Source organism: Haliaeetus leucocephalus, unplaced genomic scaffold (genome assembly GCF_000737465.1).
Source record: "Haliaeetus leucocephalus isolate CR32 unplaced genomic scaffold, Haliaeetus_leucocephalus-4.0 Scaffold992, whole genome shotgun sequence".
Lineage (NCBI taxonomy): Eukaryota > Metazoa > Chordata > Aves > Accipitriformes > Accipitridae > Haliaeetus > Haliaeetus leucocephalus.
In genome coordinates this window covers 3443854-3471045 of record NW_010973428.1, presented here as the reverse complement: position 1 = coordinate 3471045, position 27192 = coordinate 3443854, and the positions used below count along the sequence as shown (strand labels likewise).

General features: G+C 41.2%; 1 protein-coding gene across 3 annotated transcripts in view; it reads right to left on the bottom strand.

Moving 5' to 3' along the window:
• Positions 1 to 27192, bottom strand: part of GRM1 (glutamate receptor, metabotropic 1) — a 192368-nt gene that overhangs the window by 16244 nt on the left and 148932 nt on the right. For all 3 annotated transcript variants that reach the window (XM_010584507.1, XM_010584509.1, XM_010584510.1), the window contains exons 5-7: positions 22166 to 22334; positions 19410 to 19536; positions 12957 to 13887 (exon numbers count right to left, since the gene is read on the bottom strand). In XM_010584507.1, the coding sequence (XP_010582809.1) occupies positions 12957 to 13887; positions 19410 to 19536; positions 22166 to 22334 (1227 nt within the window). The remainder of the gene's footprint in view (positions 1 to 12956; positions 13888 to 19409; positions 19537 to 22165; positions 22335 to 27192) is intronic.

Genomic DNA, 27192 nt, shown 5'->3' with positions numbered 1-27192 from the left:
GGGCCAGCAGCAGCCAGCTGCGTGCCCAGGGGAGCGCTCCAGCCCTCCCTCCGTGCCAGCACAACCCTTGCTGCGATTGCTCAATCAACTGGCAGGGAACGACAGGGACAACTAAGCTGGGTCACAGCTAAGACAGAAAAAGAAAGGGGGAAAAAAATATGATCAGTTCCCGGCTCCAGTTCACAGCACGGCCGTCCAGGCTCTTGTCCCTGCACAAGTGAAGGGACAGCGTGGGGTAAAGGAAGGCTTTGGATGTCATTCCTGGCTTAGGGCAGCTTAAAGCATTTGTGGATTTACAGGCTATGATAGCCCAAAGAAGCCGCAGGCAAATCTCTTGGCTGTCCGGGATGGCGGCAGGAGAGATTTTTGAGATAACTTGTATAACCCTAAGGACTGAGAAACGTGTATAGCCTTACATTTCAGAGGATAAGAGAAAGTAAAGGAGGAAGGACCGCTAACTGACTGGGGTCACAGAGATGCCTGGGGCCACGCTCTGTACCCCACGGGACCCTGCACCGCCCGCACACGCGAGCTCCCAAGGACCCTCGCAGAGCCGCGGGGTTGTCCCTCATGTCCCTCACACCATTAACCTGCCACCTGGGGCACAAGAGCCGGTGACACTGTGGCTGGCCCAGCCCTTGCAGCCCACGGCTGGGCTCGGCCGGGTTAATGCCACCCACACGCTTAATCTGCTCCCCAGGCATTTTTTGTAGTCGTCTATGCTGCTGTAGCTATGCTTTCAAGCGGAGCCCCTTGTCAGTCCTTGTCAGTCTGCTCAAGGTAAATAATCCCTCCTTGGGGGCTTACGCAGACTTTGGGATTTGCTTTTTTATTGGTTGGTTGGTTGTTTTGGGGGTATTTTGCTGCCGGCTGTGTGGTTAGTTGGCTGGTTTGGGGGGCTTTGGGATGCAAAAAAATAAGTAATGTGGAATAAGTCCCAATTTCCAGACAATCCTTGATCTGGAAACGCAAGGCTTGCAAACCAGCCAAAACAGGCCAAGCTGAACCATCTGAAATGATCTGGCTTGTGCCCTGAAAAGAAATGGCCAGAAGAGAACATAAAACAAACATTTTCCATGGAAATAGAGGAGAATACTAACAAGAGCTTTAAGTAAGAAAACAAGAGCAGACATTCCTGGCTTTAACACACTAAGGATGAGGAAAGATTAATAGTGCTGGGCAAAGAGAAGGAGGATATGCTAACTAGAAGGTGGCTTGCAGACAGACATTTAAACTGAGCCTGAGATTCTCTGTGGGTACCTGGGACTGATCAGACTGAAACTGCAAACACCAGCAAACCATCTACTAGTGAGGAGCTGCTAGAATCAGATCAGGGGGCACTTGTTTTGCTAGAGTTTAAGATCACCTTTGACATCTCTGGCTGTGGTGCTGCAACACAGCTAAGCTAATCTAATGATTTGCTGCTGAAAGGGACAACTTTCACCCCTGTTCCCCAAACCAGGGCCAGCAGCGACATTTTCTCTGGTGCTGACATTAATGTTTTTCTGACTTTGAGATCTGGCTCAAGGACAATCCAGCAGAAAATAATTCACTTTTTTCCCTCTTTTTTTTCTCTCTGTACGGTTAATTTTACAGGGTGGAAGAAAACCACATCCTGCGTGCCACAAAAGAAGAACCACAGAGCAAAGAAGGGGAAACAGCCTAAGAAGAGATAACTGAAGCCATAAGCTAGAAACGGTAAATTGTTTATAATGCAGTAATAAGAAACCTACAGCTTTTAGTTTTCAAGGGGGCTTTAAAGTGACAAATTGTGTGATTACTTCTAGCCTGCACAACTGTTTACAGTTTACAGTGATGATGCCTTTTAACCTATGCTTGTCAGGTGTGGGAGGCTGAATGCCAGAGCACATAAATGCTCTGAAGATTTAGCTGACTTGTTATTTCAAAAATTAAATAGTCTTTAACAACTTTAATGTGGAGGCAGGTGTTCTGTTGATACAATATACTCTCCTTTTCAACCCACTCTTAAAGTGGTTTCTTAGAGTCCTTTGGCATAGCAGAGAACATAACTTCTGTTGTGGGCCATGAATATTAGTGACTCTTTGACAGTGAATGTCTTCTGTGTGGACATTAATTCTGTCATAGTCTGGTCTGCAGACTTCCAGACCTGGGTCTGGAAACCCCAGACAAAGACCTGGCAATGCTGATTTTGCCCATTCAGAGTCCTTGGGCCACAGAGCTAAGAACTGGGAGAGGAGGGGAAAATGTGGTCAGGTCTCTGCTCTGGGTGTGAATGGTTCTCATCGCATCTGGGACAGATGGAAAACAGTATCAGAAGACAGGTGAAAAAAACATCAAACCATACTAGCTAAAAAAAAAAAAAAAAATCAAATTCAAGCAGGAAGCGAAGAGGGAGATTTTAAAATTCCTCTCTTCCCTTTACAAACTCTTAAATCACCATAGACAAAAGTAAAGAGAAGAAAGTAAGTTGCTCCATTACAAACAGCTGTGGGACAGGCATTAGCAAAGACTACATCCAGACTTTGGACTGAAGAAGTTAGCCTCTGCTTTGCTACACATCATATCCAGCACCAGTCTCTGCATCTTCTTCTGTGTTCTATGAAAGTAATGTGAAGAATGGAAAAATTAGGATGGTATTAAATGTTGTAGGAGGTAGTACAGGTGTTTGTAAATGAATGTGTCTGAATTTGGGGGTATTTTAAGAAAAATGGGCTTCTGCAGGTGCCTGGCTAGTGTGCTGTGTCCTGTCCCTGTAATAACTGGAACTCGGCTGCTGCTGATTGATGGTAAGGCACAAAGGTGTGCAGGCTGTGGTCTCACAAAGGCTAGTGCAATTGGCAGTGGTTCATGCTGTTGAGGCATGTGTAAGATGAAACTGCCTGACTTCTGTTTCCAAAGTTTAGTAAAACCCCCATTGTCAAAAATACTCCCAGCTCTGGAAGCACAAATAGTGGGCGAGCTAAACTGAGCTACTGCTAGTGAGAAATTTTTTCAAATCATTCCTTAGGATAGGGAAGAGGTTTGGAGAACATTTCCTAATTACAGTGATGATATAAGTTAGGATAGTCAGGTCTTTGTGCCTTGGTGACAGCTGGCATCATCCTGACAAATTTGTTTGGAAACAAATTACTGATCAACTGACAGAGCAATGTGCGGGCCTCTTCCCACAGAGAAAAAAAATAATGTATGTACTAGTGCCATCCACCAAGGGCTTCAAAGGTATTTCTCTAATGAAACATAGAGCAATAGGGGACTGAGACTACCACTGTATTATCAGGATAAAACCCTGCTCAGACAGTTTAATTGCCAACAGGGTGGAAAACCATACATGCCTACAGTCCCTTAACAGAGGTGGACCATCTTCTCTCTCTGGGAGTGTGATTCACCTATGAGTTAAAGCTAAAAATCAGGCGCTCTGTCAGCATGTGTTTGCATCACCTGCAGCTTGTCTTGCAGTGTTTTGTTTTGTGGGGCATCCCTGAGCAAAGGGGATCACTCATTGCAGGCAGGAATAAGCTCTGTGAACAAGCCAGAACGTGAAATGCCTTTCACATCGGTGAAACAAGTGACATCCAAGAGTGCTGTCCTTTTGGGTTCTTATGTGCTTGTGTGTCCCTAAGCATGAAAAAGGATTGAATAAATTAGCAGTAGTTCTGCATTTCACATTAGTAACTTTGCACTGAATTTCTGGGATGAATCAAGAATATTTTTCAAACTACATCTTAATTTGAAGAAAAAACAAAACACCTGTATTAGCTGTATATACCTGTGTATAGTTCTTGTGATGTTTTATAGCCTTATCCTTACATAGAGAATATCAGAGATCCACATGACATTCGTCAGTACCCAACTTTTGTTCACCTCTAAATTAGCTCAAAGATGTATGAAATCACAAGGTGGCTGAGAGATCCCTGCAGAATAAACACTTGCAGAATATCCTGTGTGTTTATTCTAGCAAGTATTTGTACATGAATTATCATGTGATCATGAAATGTCACAGCTGTTTGCTTCTGCTGAGGGGACATGAATAACTGAGGCACAGGGCTGAAACATCACACCTTTGAGGACTGGAAGGAAGTAAAATGCATTCTTGACTTAAAAAATCTTGAAGTCCCCTCTAGAAGACTTGTATTTTAGTTCTTATTTCCATTTTAAAATGCTGAATTAAATAAATAAATAGCTGTAATGCATTTTAAAATGATATTTCAGACCACCCCCCTCGTAAACATGGGTTGGTGGGGGCTTTTTCCTAAGTATGTGCTTATGAGAGTTGGAGCCTGTCTTCTATATGTAATATAGGCAAATATCCAGGTTTTTAGCTCCTTATCTGGATGCAACCCTTAGCACCTATTTCTTTACATGACACTCTTAAAAGGACAAGATTTCTTCCTTATTTTTCTCACAGAGAGAATTCTAACCAAAACAACGTGAGATTACGGTGCTAAGCAGATAAACATCACTTGCTTATACCTACATGCGAACGCAATTGTTTGTATCACTCACTGTTGAGTTGGTGTATATCTGTAGCATTCTAACTGGATTGTTATAACTACATTTCAGAATAAAAATGCAATAAATAATATATACAAATACAAAAATACAAGGAAATGTAATAAGTGATCCAGTCAAGCACGAAATTAAATTACAAGTGGTGTCCTTATTCCTGTGTTTTTATGCCAAGAAAGATACTAGTCTTTCCCAGGATTTCTGTAGAGCTGCCTTTGCTTCCCTTCAGTCAGGAAGCAGATTGTGGTACATAACTGTAAAGCACCCCTCTGATGTGATTGTGTATCTATGCATCATTGTGTTTAAGTACTGAAATTCATTATACAAAGCTGCCTGGTGCTACAGCAGCGCCTGTAAGTAAAACAACATTTTGTGATTCAGCATCTTGAGAGCAGCAAAACAAGAGAAGGAGCTGTAAAGCGAAGTTCTCTGGGAGTCCTTTGGTAAGAACCAGGCTGCATTCAGAGACCTTTCCTTGGGTTTATGTCCTGTCAAAATCCCCTGGGAGAACAGAGTTGTGAATATCCATGAAAAGAAAGTGGCAAAACTGCCCTGGACTGGGAACTTCTGAGGAAGGGAGGAAATTACATAAAACCTTACACAACAGCCCTTTCACCTAAAGGGACCATCCAAATAAAACATGGCTCTGACTGGTGACAAAGCAGAAGCCTGGATGGGAGCCCAGGGTGCAGGTACCGTGCCCTGTAAACCAATTCAGTATAAACTGGGGGTTTGTCTCAGGGGAGTTTATCCCCACTGCTCTTACTGGGAGGCCACTGCAGAAATTCATTGCTTTTCTAATTTCTTTCTCTTAAATGTAGCCTCGGGCAGCCTCTGTTTGGTCACAGAAGGAAACCCAGAGGAATAAGCCTAAACTGCCAGACCTCTTGGCTTGTACTTGATGACAATCGACCCAAACATATTGTGTATCTGTCCCCGCTCCTTCTCCTCAGCTTGCCTTAGGAGTGACATGTGATTAGTTATGCATGTGCTGAGACTCCCTTTAGCTGGGATAATTTGAAAGGAAAACTTACAGTGCCTTATGCAACCTTGCCCCTTATTTCTCATTAGAAGGAAGAAGTAAATTCTCTACCTCCAGACCGGTTATCTTGCACATATATACACAGATAGATAATTTGGTATATAATTTGGTACATACATTTGCTATGCGTGTTTTTTACAAAAATATGATTTTCAGTATTCATTGAAATAACTAGAAAGAATGTAAGTGTGGAAGTGACATCTCGGAGTTATTTATCACCTATTCTCTGCTATTTTGGTGCATGGGCCAGAACTACCTCACGTCTATTAAAGCAAATGCAAATTCAAGGCTATGGAGGACAATATTAGATGTAATTACATATCTCAAATTTAATGGACAACACTGCAGCAGGGCTAGAAGAGATTGCTATTGGACTATGAAGTTTCAGACTCCCTTATTTTGTGTTTCTTTCCAATTCTTTAGCATCAATTGTAAGAGTCCCTTTGGAAACATGTAACTGTCTTCTGGGAGTTTTAAATATTCACTTAAATCAATACACTGACAAGGACTGAGCAGCTTGACTGAGTCTGTTGAATTTTCTTATTTGAAATTCACATCACGTGCATGAGAGAACTGGGTAAGAGCTGTTACCTGTCACAGTGCTATGTGTCCACAAAATCATTAACAGTTTAAGCCCAATAAATAGCCCAGCAAAGCCAGCAAACGTACCAACTGCTGAGAGAGATGTTTGGCATTAAACCCTTCAACTATCCTTGCGAGCGTACAAGATGCTTTCCCCAAAATGCACTGCAACCTCAGAAAAGGGATGAAGGACTACACTGCATACAGAAGCTAGGCAAATGCGGGGAGGGCTGCGATGGGGAGATGAGTGGGGCCAGACCAGGGTGCCACCTGCCTTCCCTGTGACAGCGGTGGCACCAGGGAGCCACGCCAGAGCTGCCACCTCTTCATCTGCTCTGCGAAGGAAGCAGACTCCTCCACGATATGCCCTGGGTGGGACGCAAGGGTGAACCGAGTGCCCTGTGGTTGTGGAGCCCCATGCTGTGACCAGCACTGTGCCTTGCAGCCCACAGTGCCACCTCTCTACAGGGTCAGGACTGAAAACAGGGCCTGGACATCAACATTTTATTGCTAGGTTAATGGAGAGAGCAGCTATACAATGACAAAGAAATTATTTAAATAAACAACCTAACCTGTTCTGTATCATTTCTCCTACTAGCTTTTTTGTTTCTTTTTCATCTTTGTATTATTTCCCACTTGCAGGAGGGTACAACCTTTCTGCTGTTTCAAAACCCTCTTTCATAATATGCCTTTCCGCTCTGGGATAAGCCTTGGCACAATGGCTGTGCAGGCCTAGCAGGTTTAAGGGCCTTCTTGAAAGTGCCTTGGAACTTGGTATTTTCCAAGGTCTGTAATGGTAAAAATAAAGGGCTGTCTTATTGTGTATGCAATACTACCACAGGACATGAGCAATTTAACCACTGCATCAGTTTTCTAAATTGCAACACAAGCTAGCCCACCATTTCCTATTAGATTCAGTAATTGTCTGTATACTGGTTTGGCAATGCTGTAAGAAGAGAAAACCAAGCTAGACAGTAAGCTGTACAACAAGCATTTAAAGATAATTCTTGCGTGCTGCAGGCTAGGTGATGCAATTTAAGACCAAAGAAAATAAAATATATTGTAGACTTCTCAGATTGGGCTCGTGTCATGAAGTGCAGGAGTTTAACAATATATTCTCTTTTATAGGGGAAGGTACAATAGTGACCAGTTATTACTAATCCTCCTTGCACTTTGCACTAAAACTTCTTGTTTCAGATCTTTCGATGCGTTTCAACCAGCCAGAGTGAAATATTCCCTGTGTGGCAGTGCCAGGTTGAGATTGATTTTGTTCGATTTCACACGTTTTAGCCTGCAGAGGTAAGGACAAAAGCCATTGTTTCACTTACATTAAAAGTGTTTTCATGTGTTCTGTTCGCACTTCTCTGCCCTCCTCCCTTGCCTCCATAACCCCCTGATTAAAGATAGCATATTGACTGCATGGGGTAGTAACATGAGAGCGAGAAGTGGGAATACTCCTGAGCATCTCTTCCTATGATGAGGCACTCGGGCTGGAGGCTGTAAAAGATCTTCGTTTGTATCACTGCAACTGAACATGCTGAACATTTACTCTGTTTCTGGAAGCTCCAACTCTTGCCATGCTGCACTGTTCATTTGCCTCCTCCCACCACCACAAAAAAACAGTGAAACAAAATGTCCTGCCTTCTGGACGTACTTATGCTAAGATTCCCCTCACTGTGTGGCTGTGGGAGGCTTTGAAAATGAAGGAGCTGAGAAACCCAAAAGCCTTTTTGGACTGTGAGTCGCCAAGTGAAATGAGTCCCAGAAAAACACAGCATGTCATCACGGCTTGCTCAAGATGAAATGGCAACTCAGCACATCAGTTTGAAGAGAAACAGTAATTTAAGAATACCTGGAGATAATTTTTTAACTGGCAAGACAAAAAAGCAGATGGTTCCCTAAGCCTTGGTAAGGGAACAGACACGTGTTACTAGAGAGAACTGAGAAACCTGATTCCCAGTTAAAAAACTGTATGTAGGGACCCAGTACAGAGGGAGAGAGGATGAAGAACAGGAACATGCTCCTGTAAAGGAAGCAGGGAGAAGGTACTAGGGGACACAAAGTAGACACTTTCTATTGGAATAAAATAAAGCCATTTTGAGAGATCCTTGGCCCAGGTGTCTGCCTGGACACTGCTTAGACCAGATGCCTGTGAGAGCAGCCGAGAGGTATGGACTGCCAAAACATGTTAAAAAGATAAATAAAAAGTACATGTTTGGAAATATTTGAAAACAGCCATTCTTTTCTGAGGGCAGACAGCTGGAGGAAAAATAATTGAATGCAAATATATTAAAATTACAATGAGGAAAGCAGGTGGCTTACACATTAACGTGAAGTCCTGGCCACTCAGTAGGTGTTGCTAGTTGGTCTTCCTATCAACACAGATTTTGCTACACAACTTATGTTGACAACTTAATCCTTACTTACTCTGATTCAAAATGCACTAAAATGGTGTCCAGACCTGGAGCCTCAACCATCAATTTAAAATCATTTATATGTGAAGACCGAGGCAGCCACTCAGCATCACTGCCAAACCTGGAGCTAATTACGAACTTATCCCCTGTGGTCGCCTCTGCAACACTACTCCTTCTCATGCCACTGCAGCTCACAAGAAGCATGGGAAAAGAGGTGAGCTTTGCTGTGTGGCTCAAACTCTATTTGAAATCTGTGTGTGGACTATAGGAAAACAACACAACAGACCTGCAGGCTGCAGGGCTAGCTTCAGGCTCTTGCACATTGAGTAGGGTCCACTTGAAGCAGTGGCTGGAGAAGGTGTTTCCTGAACCCTCCTCAAGATCAGCATCTTAAATGACACTGGTTATTTTTTCTGCACATGGTAGAGAAAAGAGCATTGCTTCCTCAGGGAAGCAATCGTACAGGCACGATACGGGAGTGCTACTCTTCAAGCTGACTGACCCTCGTAGACCACAGTAACATTTGTGGTCACGAACAAGGCTAATGATCACAGCAAGATCCATATCCAAAAGTTACAATCTCACAGCTAAAAAAACACCAACAAAAAAAATTAAAAAGGCTCTCCTAAAAAGTGCTGCTATGTCATCATCCTGTAACAGCCAGGATCTCATAATGTCATCAAGCAGCAAACTCTAACAATAAATGTCCCCACAAAGCTTCAATAAAAGCAGCAGATATCATTCTCTCTACATCTCTCCTGATGGAGATGTTCCATTTTTTATATATATTTAAATATTCATTTGACAAGAGGGAGAGACTGACAGTAGCTCGGTACTGAAGATACTCGCAAGGGATCTCTCAGACCCAGATTCAAGCTCTCTCACAGAATAATGCAAAGTATTTCTCAAGGGTTTGCATCAGGATTTTCTTCTCTATTCCAGGACACAATGCTGGTCAAGAACAGAGAGAAAAGAGTTGCCCTGGGACAGTGCACAGTCCTGTTATAGGGCGTTCACCTGGGAAGTGAAGGAGGTGCTCTTAAGCTAAGTGAGTGCCTTAACTAATGGCTCTTGGGGTAAAGTTCCCTCACACTTTCCCAATGTCTTCATCCTTCCATGGGAAAAAAAGAAAGTCACCCTGGCCCAGAGAGGTTCCCTACCAGCAAAGCCCAATTCTATGAAATATTTTGAGGCGCCACAATTTTCTGATGGAAAACATATTCCACTGGAAAGTTCCCAACCGGCTCTATTTAAAACAGCGCTGGCTGTAATTGCTCATAGTCTAATTCAACCAAGTAAGATAGAGTTCAAACCGTCATGACTGCACATAACATCTTTAGAGTGCAACAGATCAGTAAAGGCAGCATGCTTTGTTATTTAAGTGAAGACCAGTGTTACTAAACAATTTATTTTCATTGAAACTCCGTTGGTAATGCAGTTGGGACAGACATTTTCAAGAGGACGTTCTGACCTCTGTGTCAGCACCAGATGTAGCTAAAGGTTTTGAATTGACTAATAGATCCCTGTGTTAATAGACTTCCCTGGTTAATTCTTTTGCTCTACTTTAGGAAGGAGAAAGAAAGAGTGTCTTGGCTTGCTTTAGTCCCCAAGCTATACTAGTTAAACTAACAGCACAACATTACATGTGAGTGCTTTATCAAGGCTTATATAAGTTTGACTTGCCCTTGTAAATGTAAACTAGTTTCCATTTTTAAAACTAACTCAATGTAACTCTATATCTGCACACCAATTTAATTTAGAGGGATGCCACTTTTCTGTTTAGGAATTGGAATTCACTAGATTAGCAGAGGAGAGGTTTGATACAGACAGGGAAACAGATGAAAACTGAAAAGTAGATAAAGAAAAACAAGCTAGGAAGAGAAAGAAGACAGAACAAGAAAATGGATGGGAAGTTGTTGTAAGACAGCTGGAAAAGAACAATTTTCAGTGAAGCACTGCTGGCCACTTACAGACAGAAAAATGTGGCCATAGGGAGGGACAACCACAGAATCAAGAAGAAGAGCAACATACTCTGGGATCTGAATTACTGAAAAACTGGCAAATAAATCTCAGATTTTGATAGGAAATGGAAAAAACTTTGAAATTCAGCCTGGAGACCATTCCTGCAGGCATTAAGCATGTTCCAGTAGTTTCAAGTCCTGTTTCAGGAAGGACCTGACTACACATTTGAGTTATCTAGGTGGTTCAAAGGCTCCAGCAAATTCTACTTTTTCGTTCTTGGTTTCCTCAGTGACTCACACTTTTTTATCTCTGTCAGCACAATGTCCTCACAAGCTTTGCAATAGACTCTGCTAGGAGCTAAAATACCCTCCAAAGCCCTGAAACGACTTTTTGTGCTGTCTTGTGACTTTATTTCCAAAGCTGCATGTCTGTATACTATACTGCTTTCAGTTCTTCATGCCCATGTACAGAGAGCATGCTGTCAAGCCTAGCATGCCTCCACATCTGTGCTCGTTTAGGTGAAGAACCTAGCAGCAATTGTACAAGAGGTTTAGGTCAGAGGTTGGGATTATGCTGTGTAAAAGATCTGGAGGCTTGACCTGAGACAAAAAAACATATTAACTAGGTGTTGAGCTTTCGGTTACGAAGAACATCTTAAAACTCTTTAGGGCTTTTTTGCTTCATACAACTCGCACAGGCTTAACAGAGAGGTCAAGAAAATCTTACTAAAATGATGCAACAAACAAATGGCTAAAAAGCTCAGGTAAGCCCTCTTGGGTTTTTTAAGGTGACAGTGCTGAGGGGGAAGCTCAGTTTTTGAAGAGGATGAAATATTTTCTCATATTATGAACTGTATTCTAAATATATTGCATTTGGCTGTTTTAAAGTACAATTTTTTTTGTGAAAGTAGAAGAACAGTAAGCACAACAAAGAATTAGTTACTACGTTTCTCATGATCTAAAATCCTCAATAGTCCTTTTCTTCATCAGACATCGTCTTAAGATACCAACAGCATCAGCCAGACACTACACTGCGCAGACACCACTCTAGTTTCTTACAGACATGTAAGACCCCATCTAACTTCCACAGAGTCAGAGGAAGGTGGATCAGGCTCCATCTTTTTATTTGCATGGAATTCAAGCTCTTGAGCTACAGAGATTTTTGGCCATCTCCCTGCATGGGGGGCTCCCAGGGCTGCCTGCCTCTCCCAGCTCACTCTGTGTCTAGCTCAGGAGCTGGCAGTCTTATCATGACCTCCATGGCACACTGAGCTGTATATTTGGATTACTTATGTCTCCATTCCCTTCTCTTCTGACCCACTGTCTGGCAACAAAATAAAAAGTATTGAAGTAGCATAAAGGCAAAACTGAGCACTGCATGGGGTTTCTACGGTATTACCTCCATCCTTATCCGTCCATCTCCAGGACATACGAAAAGATTTCTTATGCAAACTGAATCAAAACCAACCTGAGTGACTCAGAGAAACCTACAGATCTCAAAGAGCTGGAAATGAGCTAATTTTAATTCTATCAGGAAGCTCAGAAATATAGACTTCCCTGGTTCTTTTTTATTTTGATTTTTTTTTTTAATTGGGACAAAAATAATCTAAGCTCATGTCTAGCCCTATGGTGCTTCTTTAAAGATTAAAAAGCAATAAGATAATAAAGAATGCAAATGTTCAGACAGCTGCTCACAGGGAGATGCTGTTTGAAGTAACAGTTCTCTCTTCCCCTCTGCTGCAGCTGGGTTGCTTTTAATTATTAGCAAGGAATATAACAGGTTCGATATATGTGGATGCAAGTACATTTTCACCATCAGTTGACTTCTGCAACTTTCACACCAACACTGTGTTTGAGAACATGGACAAGTTTACACTAATGACGATTAAGACTATTGCTCATAATTCTGAATATTAAATAGAGCATAGGGATAGTACAAAGGGTGCTTTTGGATCACAATCACGAGGACTGTCACAAAACACTACTTTAAAAACTAATGTTCAATCCCCAGCTTTCACACACATATCCCAGTGGCCTCAGACAAGTACATGTGATTTACAACCACTCAGACATAGATTTCTGGTCCCCTTTCCCAAAAGGCTACAACAGCACCGCAGTCTGAACAAAATGCAGAGCAACTGCACGTAGGGGCGTGAGATCCCCATTACATGCACGGAGAGATGGGAGAAGCTGCAAATGGAACTTGGTTACTCTGCCACTGCCTGACCTGACCCAGAGGTGGAGGGAGCTGTGTACAGGGCTGCCTTTAGAGCAGGAGAGAAAATTAGAAGCAACATGTCAAAATCCACCTGAGGCTTAGACCTAAAGGATCATTTCCACCTTTTCGGCTACACATGAGACAAAAAACTGTTACATACCTTACTATTCAGCAGACTACAGTCAACCAAGAGAGGATGGCAAAGAGAGGGACATACACAGATAGATGTGTACCTGCAGTCAATCACTTACTTTGGATTTCCAGCCCCTGGCTTCTTTCTCCGGAATATGTTGAGGAAAGTGTTGGACTTGCAAGGTGCCTTGCCGTCCCCGACATGCATACGCACCACATCTGAGGTGGTGAAGGCACTGCGGACGTTCCTCTCAGGCTTGGCTATGATGATGTACATCTTAGGAGTGAACATGCACCCCAGCGCCACTGTCACGCTCAGGCTCACTGCGAAACAGGTGGTGATGATCTTGTAGTTGCTCCCGAAATAGATAGGCACAAAGGCCAGCCAGATGATACAAGTGGTGTACATGGTGAACGCAATGTACTTGGCCTCATTGAAATTGGCAGGCACATTGCGAGTCTTGAAGGCATAGTACGTGCAGCTCATGATGAGGAGTCCATTGTAGCCCACGGGAGCCACGACGCCTAAGTTGCTGGTGTTGCAGATAAGGTAAACTTCCTTAATGCTGGGGTAGGAGAGGATGGGCATCGGGGGCTCCAGGATGATCAGCGTGATCACCAGTGTCAGCTGCACGCTGATCAAAATGGAGGCAATGACCACCTGGGCCCAGGCGCTCATGAAACGTGGCTTGCGGGTACAGATCTTCTTTTTGCTGCCTGCCAGGATGCGGGCAATGCGGTTGGTTTTGGTCACAAGGGCAGAATAGCACATGGCAGAGGAGAGACCCACCAGAAGGCGCTGGAGGTAGCAGGATGTCGTGGTGGGTTTAGCTATAAGGGTGAAAGGGCAGACGTAACCCAGAAAGATGCCAGCAAGGATAATGTAGCAGAGCTCCCGGCTGGAGGATTTGACAACAGGGGTGTCCCTGTAGAGCACAAAGATAAGGGTGACAAACATGGTGACCAGGATGCCCAGGCAGGAAAAGACCACAGCCACAATAGACTCTATATTGCTCCACTGGAGGTACTTTACAGGGATGGGTTCACAGCCTGCAGTGCACAGAAAAGAAACAGAGTGTTAGAAAGGTAGCTGCCTGAAGAAAGAACTTTTTTCTTCTGGCTCCAAATATAATCCAAACATTAGTTATGCCTATGTGCCACAGATTATTAAAACATTTTACAAAGGAGTGAACTACAGCATGGAAAAGTTTGGATGAAATATGTTCAAAAAACATCCATCAGTTCTGGGTGTCCCAAACAATTGCTCATGATGCTACAAAGGGAAATGAGATTTGGTAATTTTTCGTGAGATACCTGCTGACAGGCCCAGCATATCAAAGGCAGAGCTGGGAACAGAACCCAGACAAACTCAGCACCCTCCCTTCATTTCATCAGGGAAAGGACTGTTACAAATCAGAATGGGTAGCTTTTCGACTTCCTCAGACTAACTTACTTCAGTCTTTATCAAAATCACTATAACTTGACCCACTACATTTTTGTGAGGCTGACTTTATAAATAATAGAAATTAATTTGAGATCTATGGGCAGAAAAACAGTAATAAATCTGAAGTTGTAATGGAACTATACCAGAGGTACTGTACCTTCTTACTATATTTCTGCATTTTTTAATCTTAACATTAGCTTATTCTCATATTGTCAAACCCTCTGCTCATTGTTTTTCCATTACATTAAATAATGTAATCTAATTCTTATGGAAAAGTCAAATGCACAAAATATGCATACCTTCAAAAAATAACTGGACAGGCTCTCTATAACTAGCAGGGATGTGCAAACATAGGTATCAGTTAAGATGGTACTTAACGGCTCTCTTCCCACACTCGTTAAAGGAGTCTCTGGCTACCTTCCTCACTATGCTGAAGGTGTACTACCAGCAATAAAAGTTACAGAGAAAATAAAATCCTCTGCATTAATAGGATGTTATGGTTGGGAAGCTGCGTTACTGAAAACCTTCATTCTGGCATTTCCTCTTTTCTGTTCTTGACTTAATAGCGTCAAAATGCTTTTAACATGCTTCTGTATCCCAAGGTAAGTATCCATTGCCTCTTCTACTTCTTGTTTCTGTCCTCCTCCAGCTTTCCTTGGACCCAGCTCACCTTTTGTGCCTTTCCCCCACCTCTCAAGTATCTTTCCTCCCAGTCTGTCACCATCCCCATCTCAGTTTCCCTTCCAGTTCATTTTTTCCTAGCCAGTCACCTCTCCACCCAGATGCCTCCATTACGAACACTGCTGATCCAGCTTTTCACATCCTGCACTGGCTGCTCATCCCCTCTGCCTGGGTTGTTGGACGTGGCTGAGAGAAGCAGGGAAAAGGTGGAGGTGTCAGCGAGCTTCTAAGAGAGGCATTTTATTCCTCTCAGTTTTGCTGCTACATCTAAACAAGGGCCCTGATATTGTGATGAGAAAAAGTCAAGCTCAGCCCCTTCCTCCTCAGTATGGAACATATCTGCAGAAACCAACCTCTATGAACTAAAAGCTTCTGAGGCCCATAGTTTTGCTCAATTTATATGCATCTTCCACAGGGTGACACAAAATTACCAGCTGACACCTCTACCAAAATGCAAAGTCCTTCCTTCTAAATATAGGAGAAGTCAGCAGAGGTATGGATCAGGGTGGACCAGTTTTACTGTAACTTCATTTTGAGAAACAGAAGAAGAAAAAATGTTTTTTGTTGAAATTAAAAAGAATCAGCCTGAGGGAAAGTCCTGACATGGAAAATTTCTGCTCGAATTTTTAATGTCTGCCAATGTCATATGAACAGAAAGAATGTCTTATAATTCTGTACTCATTGACTCTAAGAGTACTGGGCTGACTTAATTACAGGTAATGTTGTTACAGATACCTGTAACATCAAAACCAATAGAAATGATAGTATGTGCAACTGGAGGTCTTATGTTATAAAGAAAAGGAATTCTGGTTTGCTCCAAGTGGTCTGTTCAAGAGTCAGAGAAGTGAGGAAACCTGTTCTCCAAACCAGTATTTTTATGGTGAAATATGAAGGAAAAGCTTTTTATTGTAAGTGGGAACCTCTGGCCATTGGCCGCAGCAGCCCTGAGTGGAAGCTGGCTCCTTCTTTGATTTAATAAAAGACTAACAATCAGAAGCTCCTGCTCATTGATGAATACATGCAAAGCTTTTCTTAAACAAGAAGCCAGTCTGTGGTTGATGGAAGGGTTAAGTTTCAGTGCGCGCTTTAAGCTTAGCAACATAAAGCCATATTCATATTATTCCATCTTAAATGATATTTTCAGAGCCTTAGCCCTGATTCAGCATGGTAGTTAAGCCTATCGGTTGCTTTAAGCTTATCCTGTGTAAGGTCTTAGAAATCTGTTTCGTTAAATCAGTGTAATTCCTGTGCACCCGCAAGACCTAAGAGCCACATAGGCTACAAACATTGCAAAAAGCTGCCTGCGCTGCTTATATCAGCAAACAGTTGTTGGTTGTCAGCTCCTGTGAAGGTGGGTCATTTCCCAGCTGGGAGAAAGTGGGCTAGGGAACCTTGTTGAGACTAGGGGAGGATACCCAGGAAATGGTGTACTTACAGGTTTAAAAAAACACCGCCACAAAAATCCCCATAAAACCCCACAACAACTAACCCGAACCTCAAAAAAATCAGAGAACTAGTGGCCAAAGCTTTACAGTTAAAAGCTTCTAGTAAAAAGCTGTTTGGTAGCTTTCATCTGCTATTTTCCCTGCACTTTAACCATGAATCATTTCCTAGAGCAGAAATCTAATAGATTTTTTAATTATTATTTTTTTAAATTATATTCATACTGCAAGGCCAATAAGACAATCCAGGATGTTTTCTGAGGTCATTAACACATCCCAGGTAACTGATGGCCCCAAACCTTTATGATTCATTTCATAATAACTCTATAAAACTTCCTGTCCTACCTTGTTTTATAGCTTATTTAAGATGATTTATGTAAACTGGGTTTACTAGCTTGACATTCATTCTTCTTATATTAGATTCTGATACTATAAAAGATACCTCTTCTTCTTGGCACAAGGCCTTAAGATACTAGGGTTTAGTGATTATTTGTCGGGTCAGGTTTTTATCATCTTTAATGAGAAATCCTTTTTGCCTGCTGACTCCACTTGACTGAACACATGTTTAGGGGAAGAAATCTAAAAAAAATTTGTACATTTAAAAATAAAATTAAAATGTCGGGAAAGGATTTCTGAGCAACAGAGACTGATTTCAAATGGTGACAATGAGCACCTTGAAAATTATGTCTTAGGAAATGGGTTAGTATGTGCTTCACGTTTCTTAAAGGGACTGAGGATTTCAGAGCCTCCATCTGTGATGGAAAATGGGACTAAAACTGCATACGTGTTTAGCATTTAAGATGTAAGGCAAAAGGAAAAACAATCTGAAATGTGAGATGTTAAAGTCTGTATCTAGATGCTATGGTGACTGGCAGGGTATGAATACAACACACAAAAGCAAGCTATAAAAACACATTTGATGGGAGAAATCCTGGCAAAAAAAAGATAATTTCAAATTAATGGTACCAATGGTGACTCCTACAAAGTTCAAGAGCTAGAGTTTATCTAGCTCAATCTCCCTTTTCTAAAGGTTAGGATGGCATCAGCTTTTCTCCACAACTTTGTACTGCAATTCAAGTAAATGAATTGCAGCGGTTAAAAAAAGAAGTGTTTTGCTCAGTAAGACAGAATGAAGAAGCTGTGCAGGAGCAGACTGCCATTTTGATGTTCTCTAGGAAATCAGTCAATGGCTATGCTGTCATTTGGCTGATGCTACTGTGATTTTAGAACAGCAGCAGTCCAGTCTCCTTGCTGAGAAGAAACACAAATCAGCAGGTCATCTACTGATTTCATTAAAAGTTAATAGATTGCAACATGCCTCTGAGATTATTTCCAGCACTGATGCTTTTCTCAACTCTTTTCAGCAGCGCCTGTCATTTTGACATGCCCCCTTTTGAGCTATTTTGGACAGCTGGTAGCACTGAACCATATTTGCTCAAGCGCACATTGATCTCTCACTATGTTCTTGTTCTGCCTTATTGATTAAAAAGAAGTCCCTGTTTTCTTCCCTGAATAATAGATACAAAGAATTTTGCGAACCTTCAAGACTAACAGAATCCGGTTGTCTATGGATATCTGCTTTAAAATTAGCAGACACTGGTGTCCTAGGAGGTGGGAGTTGAATATGAGCTTTTCCAATGGTCAGAACATTCATGAAGTGTGCTGTGGATTTTCTGGTGTCTAGTAATACAAGATGTTTTTCCACACTTGGGGCCATTACAGAAGGTATTTTTCAAGAATTCCTCTTCCTACAACCCACTTACATGAACCTTGAAGGAACTGAATGATCACTGAGATTTCTGTATCCTGACAAATCTGTTTGAAGTAGGTTCAGTTGCACATCAGAGCCAGGGGTGGGGGGTTGAGGTGAGACATATGGGATATAGACAGATACACACACATCTGACCATAGCTTATTTTCCATTAAAAAACCAAGATAGACAATGGATTAAGTTTCCCAGTTTATTGTGATTAATAATATATTTTTAGCCAGAGAAGTTGCCAGCTTTCCCTCTCAAAATAAATCTCCTGAAGGCTCATTTGGCTTCAGTGACTAGCTTAACAGTATCTCTTGGAACTATTTAATCAAGGTTTGAGTACTTTGTCCCTGTGTTAAATGCTGCAGGAACTTCTAGTTGCCAGCCAGTCATATTAAAGGACAAAGATGTGATAAGTTGCACATTTGATCTTTAGCTAGGTAGTCAGATTGTTTCCTTGACTAGGAATGATGCCCGGCTGAATACTGACAGCCAAGATTTGCAGTTGCAGCCTGGGGCAGAGGTGTCGGTAGCCTTTTACAGTGATACAAAGCAAACCCCAAGGTCAAGGTGGTGCTTCTCAGTGCATTAAATCTGTTTTCTTTGGGTAATGGTTATTGCAAAGCCCAGAGCAGGTGTGGAAGTTGACCTTGATAGGTACAAAATAACAGAAAGGTGACATAGCATACAGCTCATCCAAAACATATACACAGGAGAGACCAATTCTAGCCATTTCCATTTCTTCTGCCAGTTTTTCTTAGGATTTTGTTGATGTTCCTCTTGGTGGCGAGTGCAGTGAGAATGATCTTTATACCAAACAAAAGTCTGGTAGTCAGTTCCTGAATGCCCTGAAATCTCAGATAAAGTATTACTAATTGCATAGTATAATGATCAGAAAGAGTATCAAGTCAATCTGACAAGGATGCACTGAGCTCTTATGATAATCACTGCTAAAATTGCAGGAAATGCTACTAAATTCATTAGTAGTCTTAACAGCTTTATCAATGCTTATGTTAACTGAAGGGGAGGAACAGACAGAATATGTCATTTCTTCTTGGTACAAATTTTGCCATTTTTATTGTCACTGCTGGTGAACTGAGCCAAAAGATACTTTTCACTCACCCTAAACTGCATTGGGATGTGTGTTTAAGTGTGTACCTTTAATATCTCTGCTTGCCAATCTCCACCCCACACCGTTCTCCTTGGGCCCTGTCAAATGGGAATGCATTTGGAGGGACACGTCCCTACCTGTCAGGTCAGCATTCGGCCACCAGCCAAGCTCACAGGCTTTACACGTGAATTCATCCTGAACAAATTCATTCTCCTTGCAAGCAGTGCAAATCCAGCAGCAACTCACTTCTCCTTTCCTGATCACCTGTAAGGCAAAATACATCCTCAGCCATGATCCTCTATAAGACAGTACAGAAGCCTCCCCAGCAAACAGGTACCACCTGCACTGTTTAAAATATGACAGCATTCCTGTGTATGGCACATTTCAAACAACTAGAAAACATGAATCCTGATTCTGTATCTACCCCTGCGTATTAAAATTTGTGCTTAGGAGTTCAGGGATAATCTCTGAGGACAATTTTATTTTGTTTTGGGGGCAGCGGTTCTGAGTTGAAAGTACAAAACCATTTTCCCTTTGGTACAGAGGCATGGTAAGTGTTATATTTTCAATCAAACTTGAGAAGAGGTTTAATGTGAGAGATGGTTCAGGTCAGGACAAGTAGCTCAACCCACGCTTATTAACTATTGCACAGTAAAAAGCAGTAAACAAAGTCAAAGGTTCAGAGTGATTCATGCACATATGTATATATAATATACACAAGCATATGCACACACGCATAAATTCTGATTTACATTGAAGTCTCTTTGGGGCTTATTATACTAGTGTAAATAGAAATTCAAATAAGAGCAAATTAAAAAATTTACTTCTAAAAGTGTTGCCGAAAAACTCGGAATAAAAACTTATCAACACCAATTTAGTGTAGATAAGCAGACACTTCTTTATTGACGGCCGGGTGCGTGGGTGAGTCCTCTCATGAACCACCACGCACACCTGAACACCAAAATCACACACCTTATATTGTGCTTACTCATACATATTCATTAGATTTCTGGGAAATATCATGCATATTCATTAGATTTCTGTGAATTCATTAGCATATGCAAATGTCCATTAAGCATGCGCATTGAAGGTCTCTGGTGGTCTTCTAGAGTCCTCTGGTGGTCTTTCATAGTCTTCCTCACTTGTCTGCTTCTTGACCTTCTCTAGGTGATTCTGCGCAGTTTGGTCCTTGGCAGGTAACTAACTGTTTCTTGGCAGATAACTACAAGTTGCTTCATTTGACTCTTCTCAGTTCCCATTAATTTTGAAATTCTGACATCTTATGCATTCTTCTAGGTTATAATATACTCCTACAAATAAACACTATATCCAAATTATCTTAAATCTTAAGCTCATTATCTAAGTTCTAAATGTTCCTACTAGATGATTGACCAATTCCTCCGGTCCTGGTACAGGGCTATACAGAAGATCTCACAGCAGCTGTTGGTTGTTGGTTAAATGTGTAAAATGCAATAGATATATATAATTTCTGCTAAAATATTTCTTATAATTCTATATTTCTATATTCCTATTAAAACTGAATATGATTAATTCTAGCTAATAACAAATCAATAACAAATCAGTAACAAAAGGATGTAATGGGTCCTAGTAGAAAATAAAACCAATATGCAGTGACCAAGAGCATACTTTGGAACAGCTCTTTTGGAGACAACTGTCGCTGAAAGCTGTATCTTACTCTGCTGTGAAGGCTGCTAAGTGTAACGATCCAATGTGGAAAAGATGTTTCCCTTGTCTTGACTGCTAGTTTCATTACGTTTAGTCTGAAAGAAAGATTAAGAATAACTCCAAGCTCATGGGGCTCCAACAAAGACTCTGTGTCTGTTTGCCAGGAAGGAGGAATCCAGCCTTGTCTCCAGGATCTGCCTATCCATCTATATGCAGAGCTAAGAGCAGTAGTGAAATACAAAATGTTTGTTTTATTGAATGTTGGCTTTGTGGGCTTTTTTGTTAACATTTCCTCCTGCAGTCTGTGGAGAGAGTCCAATAGACTTCAATGGGAGCTGAAGCTGGCATTTTGTATGCATGGTGTTTACATATACACACATACACAAACTGCACAATCTCAAAAACAGGGAAAAGATGGTTTGGAGGGTAGTAAATACCGATAGTTTCCCCTCCAAGACTGTTGGAGTATGTCACTATGCCTTTGCCAAATCATCAATCACTTATTGTTTAGAGTAGCAATATAGAATTAAAAAGCTGCAAATGTTCTTATTAAATGAAATTAGAAAGGAAGTTCTGCTCTAAGGTGATTTCCCTGAGTGGGCTTCTTGCCACTTCAAACTTACTGCATCCATACCATTTTGATAGCGGTGGAACATGTCTTTATGTCATCCAGACATGGCAGGTGGCAAATTATTTGTATCTTGATACAAGTGCTACTGTTTTGTAAACACAGAGTGTGATTTCACTTGTGTTTCCATACCTCCTGTTATGAACATGAGACACAAAAAGGCTTTTTGTTTGTTTGTTTGTTTGTTTCCTTTTTCTTGCAGGTGTTATTGCTGGAACAAAATACTGGATTCCCACGGGTCACGTTATTTTCAGGATCAGCCCCCAAGCGAATCACAGCCACTGAATGTTGTAGGCAATGACTAAGTGAAAATCTTGTTCTTTCTTGCATAAGGTAAAATTCAAATTCTGTCACACTAGAAGATTCTACATCACTACAAAGGACAATTTTAGAAACCATGGGCCTGTACATGGGATTGTAAGAGTAAAATGTTAATCTAGGAGTCTTTCTATACTTTTGCTTTCCTGAAGAAAAGGAAGTCCTATACCTTAGCTTGAAAGAAGCTTGCCTGTGTTTAGGGAAAAAACACTGACTGGTTATTCACATTTCTATAGCAGAAAGTAAGTGTCCGAGGCACACCTTAATCTGGCCCTTCAAGCAAGGCTCGCTGCACACTGATCGGACCATTCCACTCTTGTTCATCTGAATCCTGTAGTCATCGATGTTGAGCACACCCTCATGCCAGGTCCCAATGAGGACGTAGTCGTAGCGGTTGGGCTCTATGTACTGCAGGTTCATGATGTCATACCTGCAAGGGAAAAAAGAGACAGTCACTCTCCTGCAACACAAAGGATGAAAGTTTACCTTGCCCTTCTCCTTCTGCCTCCATAAATATTCATGTCATCCTTTAACACCAGGGACTAGAGTTTCATGGAAACTCCAAATACTGTAGGATTTGCAGCAGAATCATGGGAAATGACAGCTCTGATTGCCACACAATTACCGATCGCCTGCCCTGCTTACATAAAACTGTGGGTAAAGCGTTGTGTGTCCAGGAAGAAGTGCACGTCAAAGACAGCAAGCTCTGCTAAATATGCACGTGTAGGCACTGTCTGGATAGTGTGTTTTTCAGCCATTTTTCAAGAAGTCTAACATTTGCTTGGTGCCTACATACAGGTTGGCTGCAGTTTAGCCCCTGCAGGGAGCTCTAAAGCAATCAGTAGAAATGCTCAAACTAACTAAACCGGTATACCATAAGTTAACTGTAAGCACTAGTTCAACTATTTGTATTACCCAACCCAGTGAAACTGTCAGGAAAATTAACAGCTCAGGCACAAAATTTACTTCCTCGCCCTAAGCAACTAAGAGAGATCTTCCCAAGGCTAATGTAAAGGAAGCATAAAACACTGCTACAATAAACATTCAGCTTCCCTGCCTCCATTATTGCCTTCCATGTGTTGGGCCTGGTGTCTGCTAATTATTCTGCTCTTTCTTTAACCCACAGAACGTGGTTAGTGCAAAGCAGTGATTAAGTGTGGTGATTTCTTAGTAGGAAATAAGCAAGAATAGGAGAATGAATATTAGAGAGTGCACAGAGAGGAAGAACCACAAAAGAAGCTGGACCTGCAGGCTGGCCTCTTAAGGTGAGAAGGGGGAGAGCTTTGTTTAAAAAAGGACCAGAAAAAGAGGGCTGTGAACCAGAAATCAGCACTGGAGCTGAAAATCACAAAGCATCCTCTGTTTTCCAAGCCTGGGAGTTACTGCCTTGGTTTTACTGTAGTGGATTGTCTCAGTCTCCGGGGAAAAAATCTTTTGTTTATAATGAGTGTTGCTAATCTGTATGTGCATTAGGAATGAAAGGTAAGCAAAGTATGAGCCACAAATAAAACTGGGATGCTCGGTTGTGGGCAAAAAGATATATCCATTTCTTTCTTTTCCCTGGTGAGGTTCAAACATGCAAAATTTCAACTCTCTCTGCACTTCACAGAGGAAAGAGGTGCTAGTATTACTCTCTAGCCTGTTTTTTCTTAATTGAATCTTTGGGATCTCTCTAGTTAAAGATTATTTAAAGAAATGCATATTTAGAGCTGTATTTAGAACTCAGTCTTGCAAATATTGCATGCTCAGACAATGTTAGTGCCACTGCAGAACTTCACTGAATCACATGGGAAAAGGTACTCTTGCCACTGAGTTCAATGGAGCTCCAAGCAGCAGGCTGCTCCATTGGTTGGCAATCGGCTACTAATTAAGGAGTTGCTTAGAAAAGGGGTAAATCTCAAATTCACTAGGAAACAATTCGTTCTCATATCCCAGTTCTTGCAAAAAAAAAAGAACATAAAAAATGGAATACTGTTTTCAGGATTGTGAAGAATCCAGATAGCAAGAAGCAATAAGAGCTGGGCACTTTATAACATAGACTCAACAGACAGGAATAAAATTGAGCAGGAATGTACGTGCCTCTTCCTAGCAAGAAGAACCTACTTGGATTTTAGCGTGACCTTGTATTAGACTGATAAAAAACCAGTTCCTCTGGGCTGGAAAATGAATTCAGGAAGGGGAATAAAAAATTACTAAAACCTCACGTTCCCTTAATGGAATTTTTGAGCCTGCACAGATTGTTTTCATTTTTGCAAAAATATATTACAAGGCACAGAGTGGCATTAATGCAATATCAATCAAGAGTTAGCAATTTCAGGGATATGATTTTAGGTTGAAAGCCATTCTTATGCTTTCTTATAATACTGTTCCCTTTTCTATCTGTTATCTGTCAAAGAATAAAGTATGCAGACTAAAAGCTCTTACACAGTCTTGCATATGACAAGTTGTAGTACAGTGTTTGCAGCTGTAATATGTGGCTTGAATTTTAAGTGGGAAAACGTGGTCTAACAAATATACTTGGTATATGGAGACGTGCTTAAGTTCTTTATCCTCTCCTTCTTTTCCTTAATGAAAAATTTCTGCTTTGAGTAAGGACAAGTTCAGCACTAGAATACGTCCCCCCATGCCCTCACTCACATATGTACAACTTTAACAGTTTTGGGATGTGTCCAAACTAAAAATTATTATCCCAAAAGAAGTGGGTTTGACAAGACCAGTGAAACTCTAAGAGAGTGAGGACCATGGACGCAGCTGGATTTCACACACATATGGCAGCATTTACAGAAGCCATGAAAACATTCTGCAGATAAGAAAATGAACCCTTCTTTTAATATAAGAGCAAGCTTTCTGATATATTGGGAAATGATGTAACCAAATAGGTGGTGTCGTATGAAGAAGTTACTTCTGAGGTGAGCCAGACCATTAGCCAGCTGGTCACAGGCACATTCTTACTCTGGTTAGTCTGAGATAGCTGAAGTTGCCTTCTTCCACAGCCATAATACCAGACTGGCAGTGAGGTTTGCTGTCCTGGAGGGCAGAATGGAAAACAGCAATGCTGAGCAATGCTGGGATGTAACTGGCCAAAACAACCACACATGAAGCCGAACTCCAAACCAACCACATGTATTTGACAAAAAAAAATTGCTTTGTATACAAGTTTGAAGTTTTCGCTTTATACATTTGATAATTTACTCAAAGCATTGGAGTTGATAGAGTTGCCATGTCTGAAGCTGCTGGAAATTTTGAACTAGAGAGTCTTACATGGGTCTATGTCCAAGTCTAGTTAGGGTAAAACAAACTGTTAGCTTGTAGACCTCAGCATTTGTCCACACATCAGAGGGCCACTGTAGGGGCTGAAAGTTCTCCTGCCCATTGTCACATAGCGTTTTATGGTCAGGGGCCTACACAAATTGTTTGTCCTAGAGAGATAAGTTTCTTCATACCTGCCATAAACTAAAAGTAGGGAGTTACCCTAGAATAGACAAGAGGTCAAAATGGATCTGTCCCCTGTCCCTTGCACAGGCCCAGAGAGGGATGTCATGTTGACGGCTGCATCCTTCACACTTTCTCCAGCCATTTCTAGGAATTTGAGTGATATGATTAATACTGAGAAAGGAAATGGGAGGTACGCAATGAAAGTAAAAATTTCAGCAATTTTAACAGCATGTTCTTAATGACAGTATGGTGAGCACATACTGCTGATTTTCCAGAGCTACATCCACGTCATTTTTCCCAGAGGCAGTGCAGTCAGTTAAGTGACTGCATTTGTGCCCTTCTGATAAATGCCTGCTTCACCTTTCTGGATAAAAGCTCTTCAAAGAAAAGATTCCGCACAGAAGAAATAAACCTTCGAAAAAGTGCTTCATGTTATCTAATCTCATTTTGATAAAAGCTTGAAACCATGAACTGAGCCTGAGATAGAAAAAGGGTTTTATCTAAACAAATGGTTAAGGTTTGATGAAGCTGTAAAGGGTTTGAAATAGGAAATTATGTGAGTGTTAGGCAAACATAACTACAGGCATCTCTATCTGCTCTGCCCACCATGAGTGTAACTAGGAACTGGTGAGAGTCAATTACTCAAAGAACCTCACAGATTTTGAAAATAAAGTATGAGGAATGTTGCTGCCTTCTAAGAAGGAATATTGATTTATTGCCTCTTGTGAAGCTGATTTGTTCCCATAATATAGTAACATAATATCAAAAAACTTCTTACATATTTGTGTGACATTCTTGCACTGGCATAGAAAAGCTAAAAAACTAGGAAATTTCAGATCTGGCTCTCTTTGCTGTATTTAGGTCGTGTATGTGGTGGTTATCTTTTCATTTCGCTGCGGTACAAAAGCTCTTTTGGGTATTCATACAGTGGTATGGTCCGTTCACTCATCCACAAAGAGCTTTTCCATGTGGAGCTGTGGAAATGCTAGGGCTAATCTGGAGCTAAATACAATTCTGCATGGGCATAAACTACTGCTGGCATACAAAGATCCGACAGACTGTACAGGTCACATTTCATATACACATCACTATTCTCTGATATGATATTGCCCATGTCATAAATGCCACAGACTGATCCAAGGATTACAGCATGAATAACAAAAAGGTTAACTGAACTTTCTTGCCCAAACTTGCTAACTCCAGCTGTGAAAATATAAATGAGGAACAACAAAAAAAACCCTACCTAAAATAACTCATCAAATTCTAAATAGGCCAGGGAATCAAGAGAAATGAAGCTTGCTAATGACCAAAATGATGGATGGAATAAATTCTATTGTTCTGACCTACTCAGAGAAATATCCTGATGTAAACTCTCCTATATTTTGAATTCAGGAACTGTTCATTCTAATTCTATACTTGGTACTGATAAGAGTTCTGGAGCTGTTCTCAGGTGACAAGATAATGAATAAGATTTGGGCTAAAATTAGAAAATTACACCTAAACATCAAACCAAATAACTAACAGGCAGACCATGCAACATATGCAAAGCTGGAGTAATGCTTTCACGGGGATAAACAGTGTGTAATAAACTTAAAGCTACACTAAGCAGTAATTTCTCTGCATTATCTATATTATATGTGCAAAGACTTGATTTATGCATTTGTGTCAATAAGTATGTGTCTGACTGTAAGGGAATTGCTTGCCTCTACTTTCAAAGTCTGACCTAGCTCATCTATATCTTTGACTAAAAAAATCTGAAGTATGCAGCAGTCAACAAGAAGACCAAACCGACTAGCTTTTTATTACCATTTAAACTTAACAAGCTGTTTAAATGTATATCCCATTTAAACATA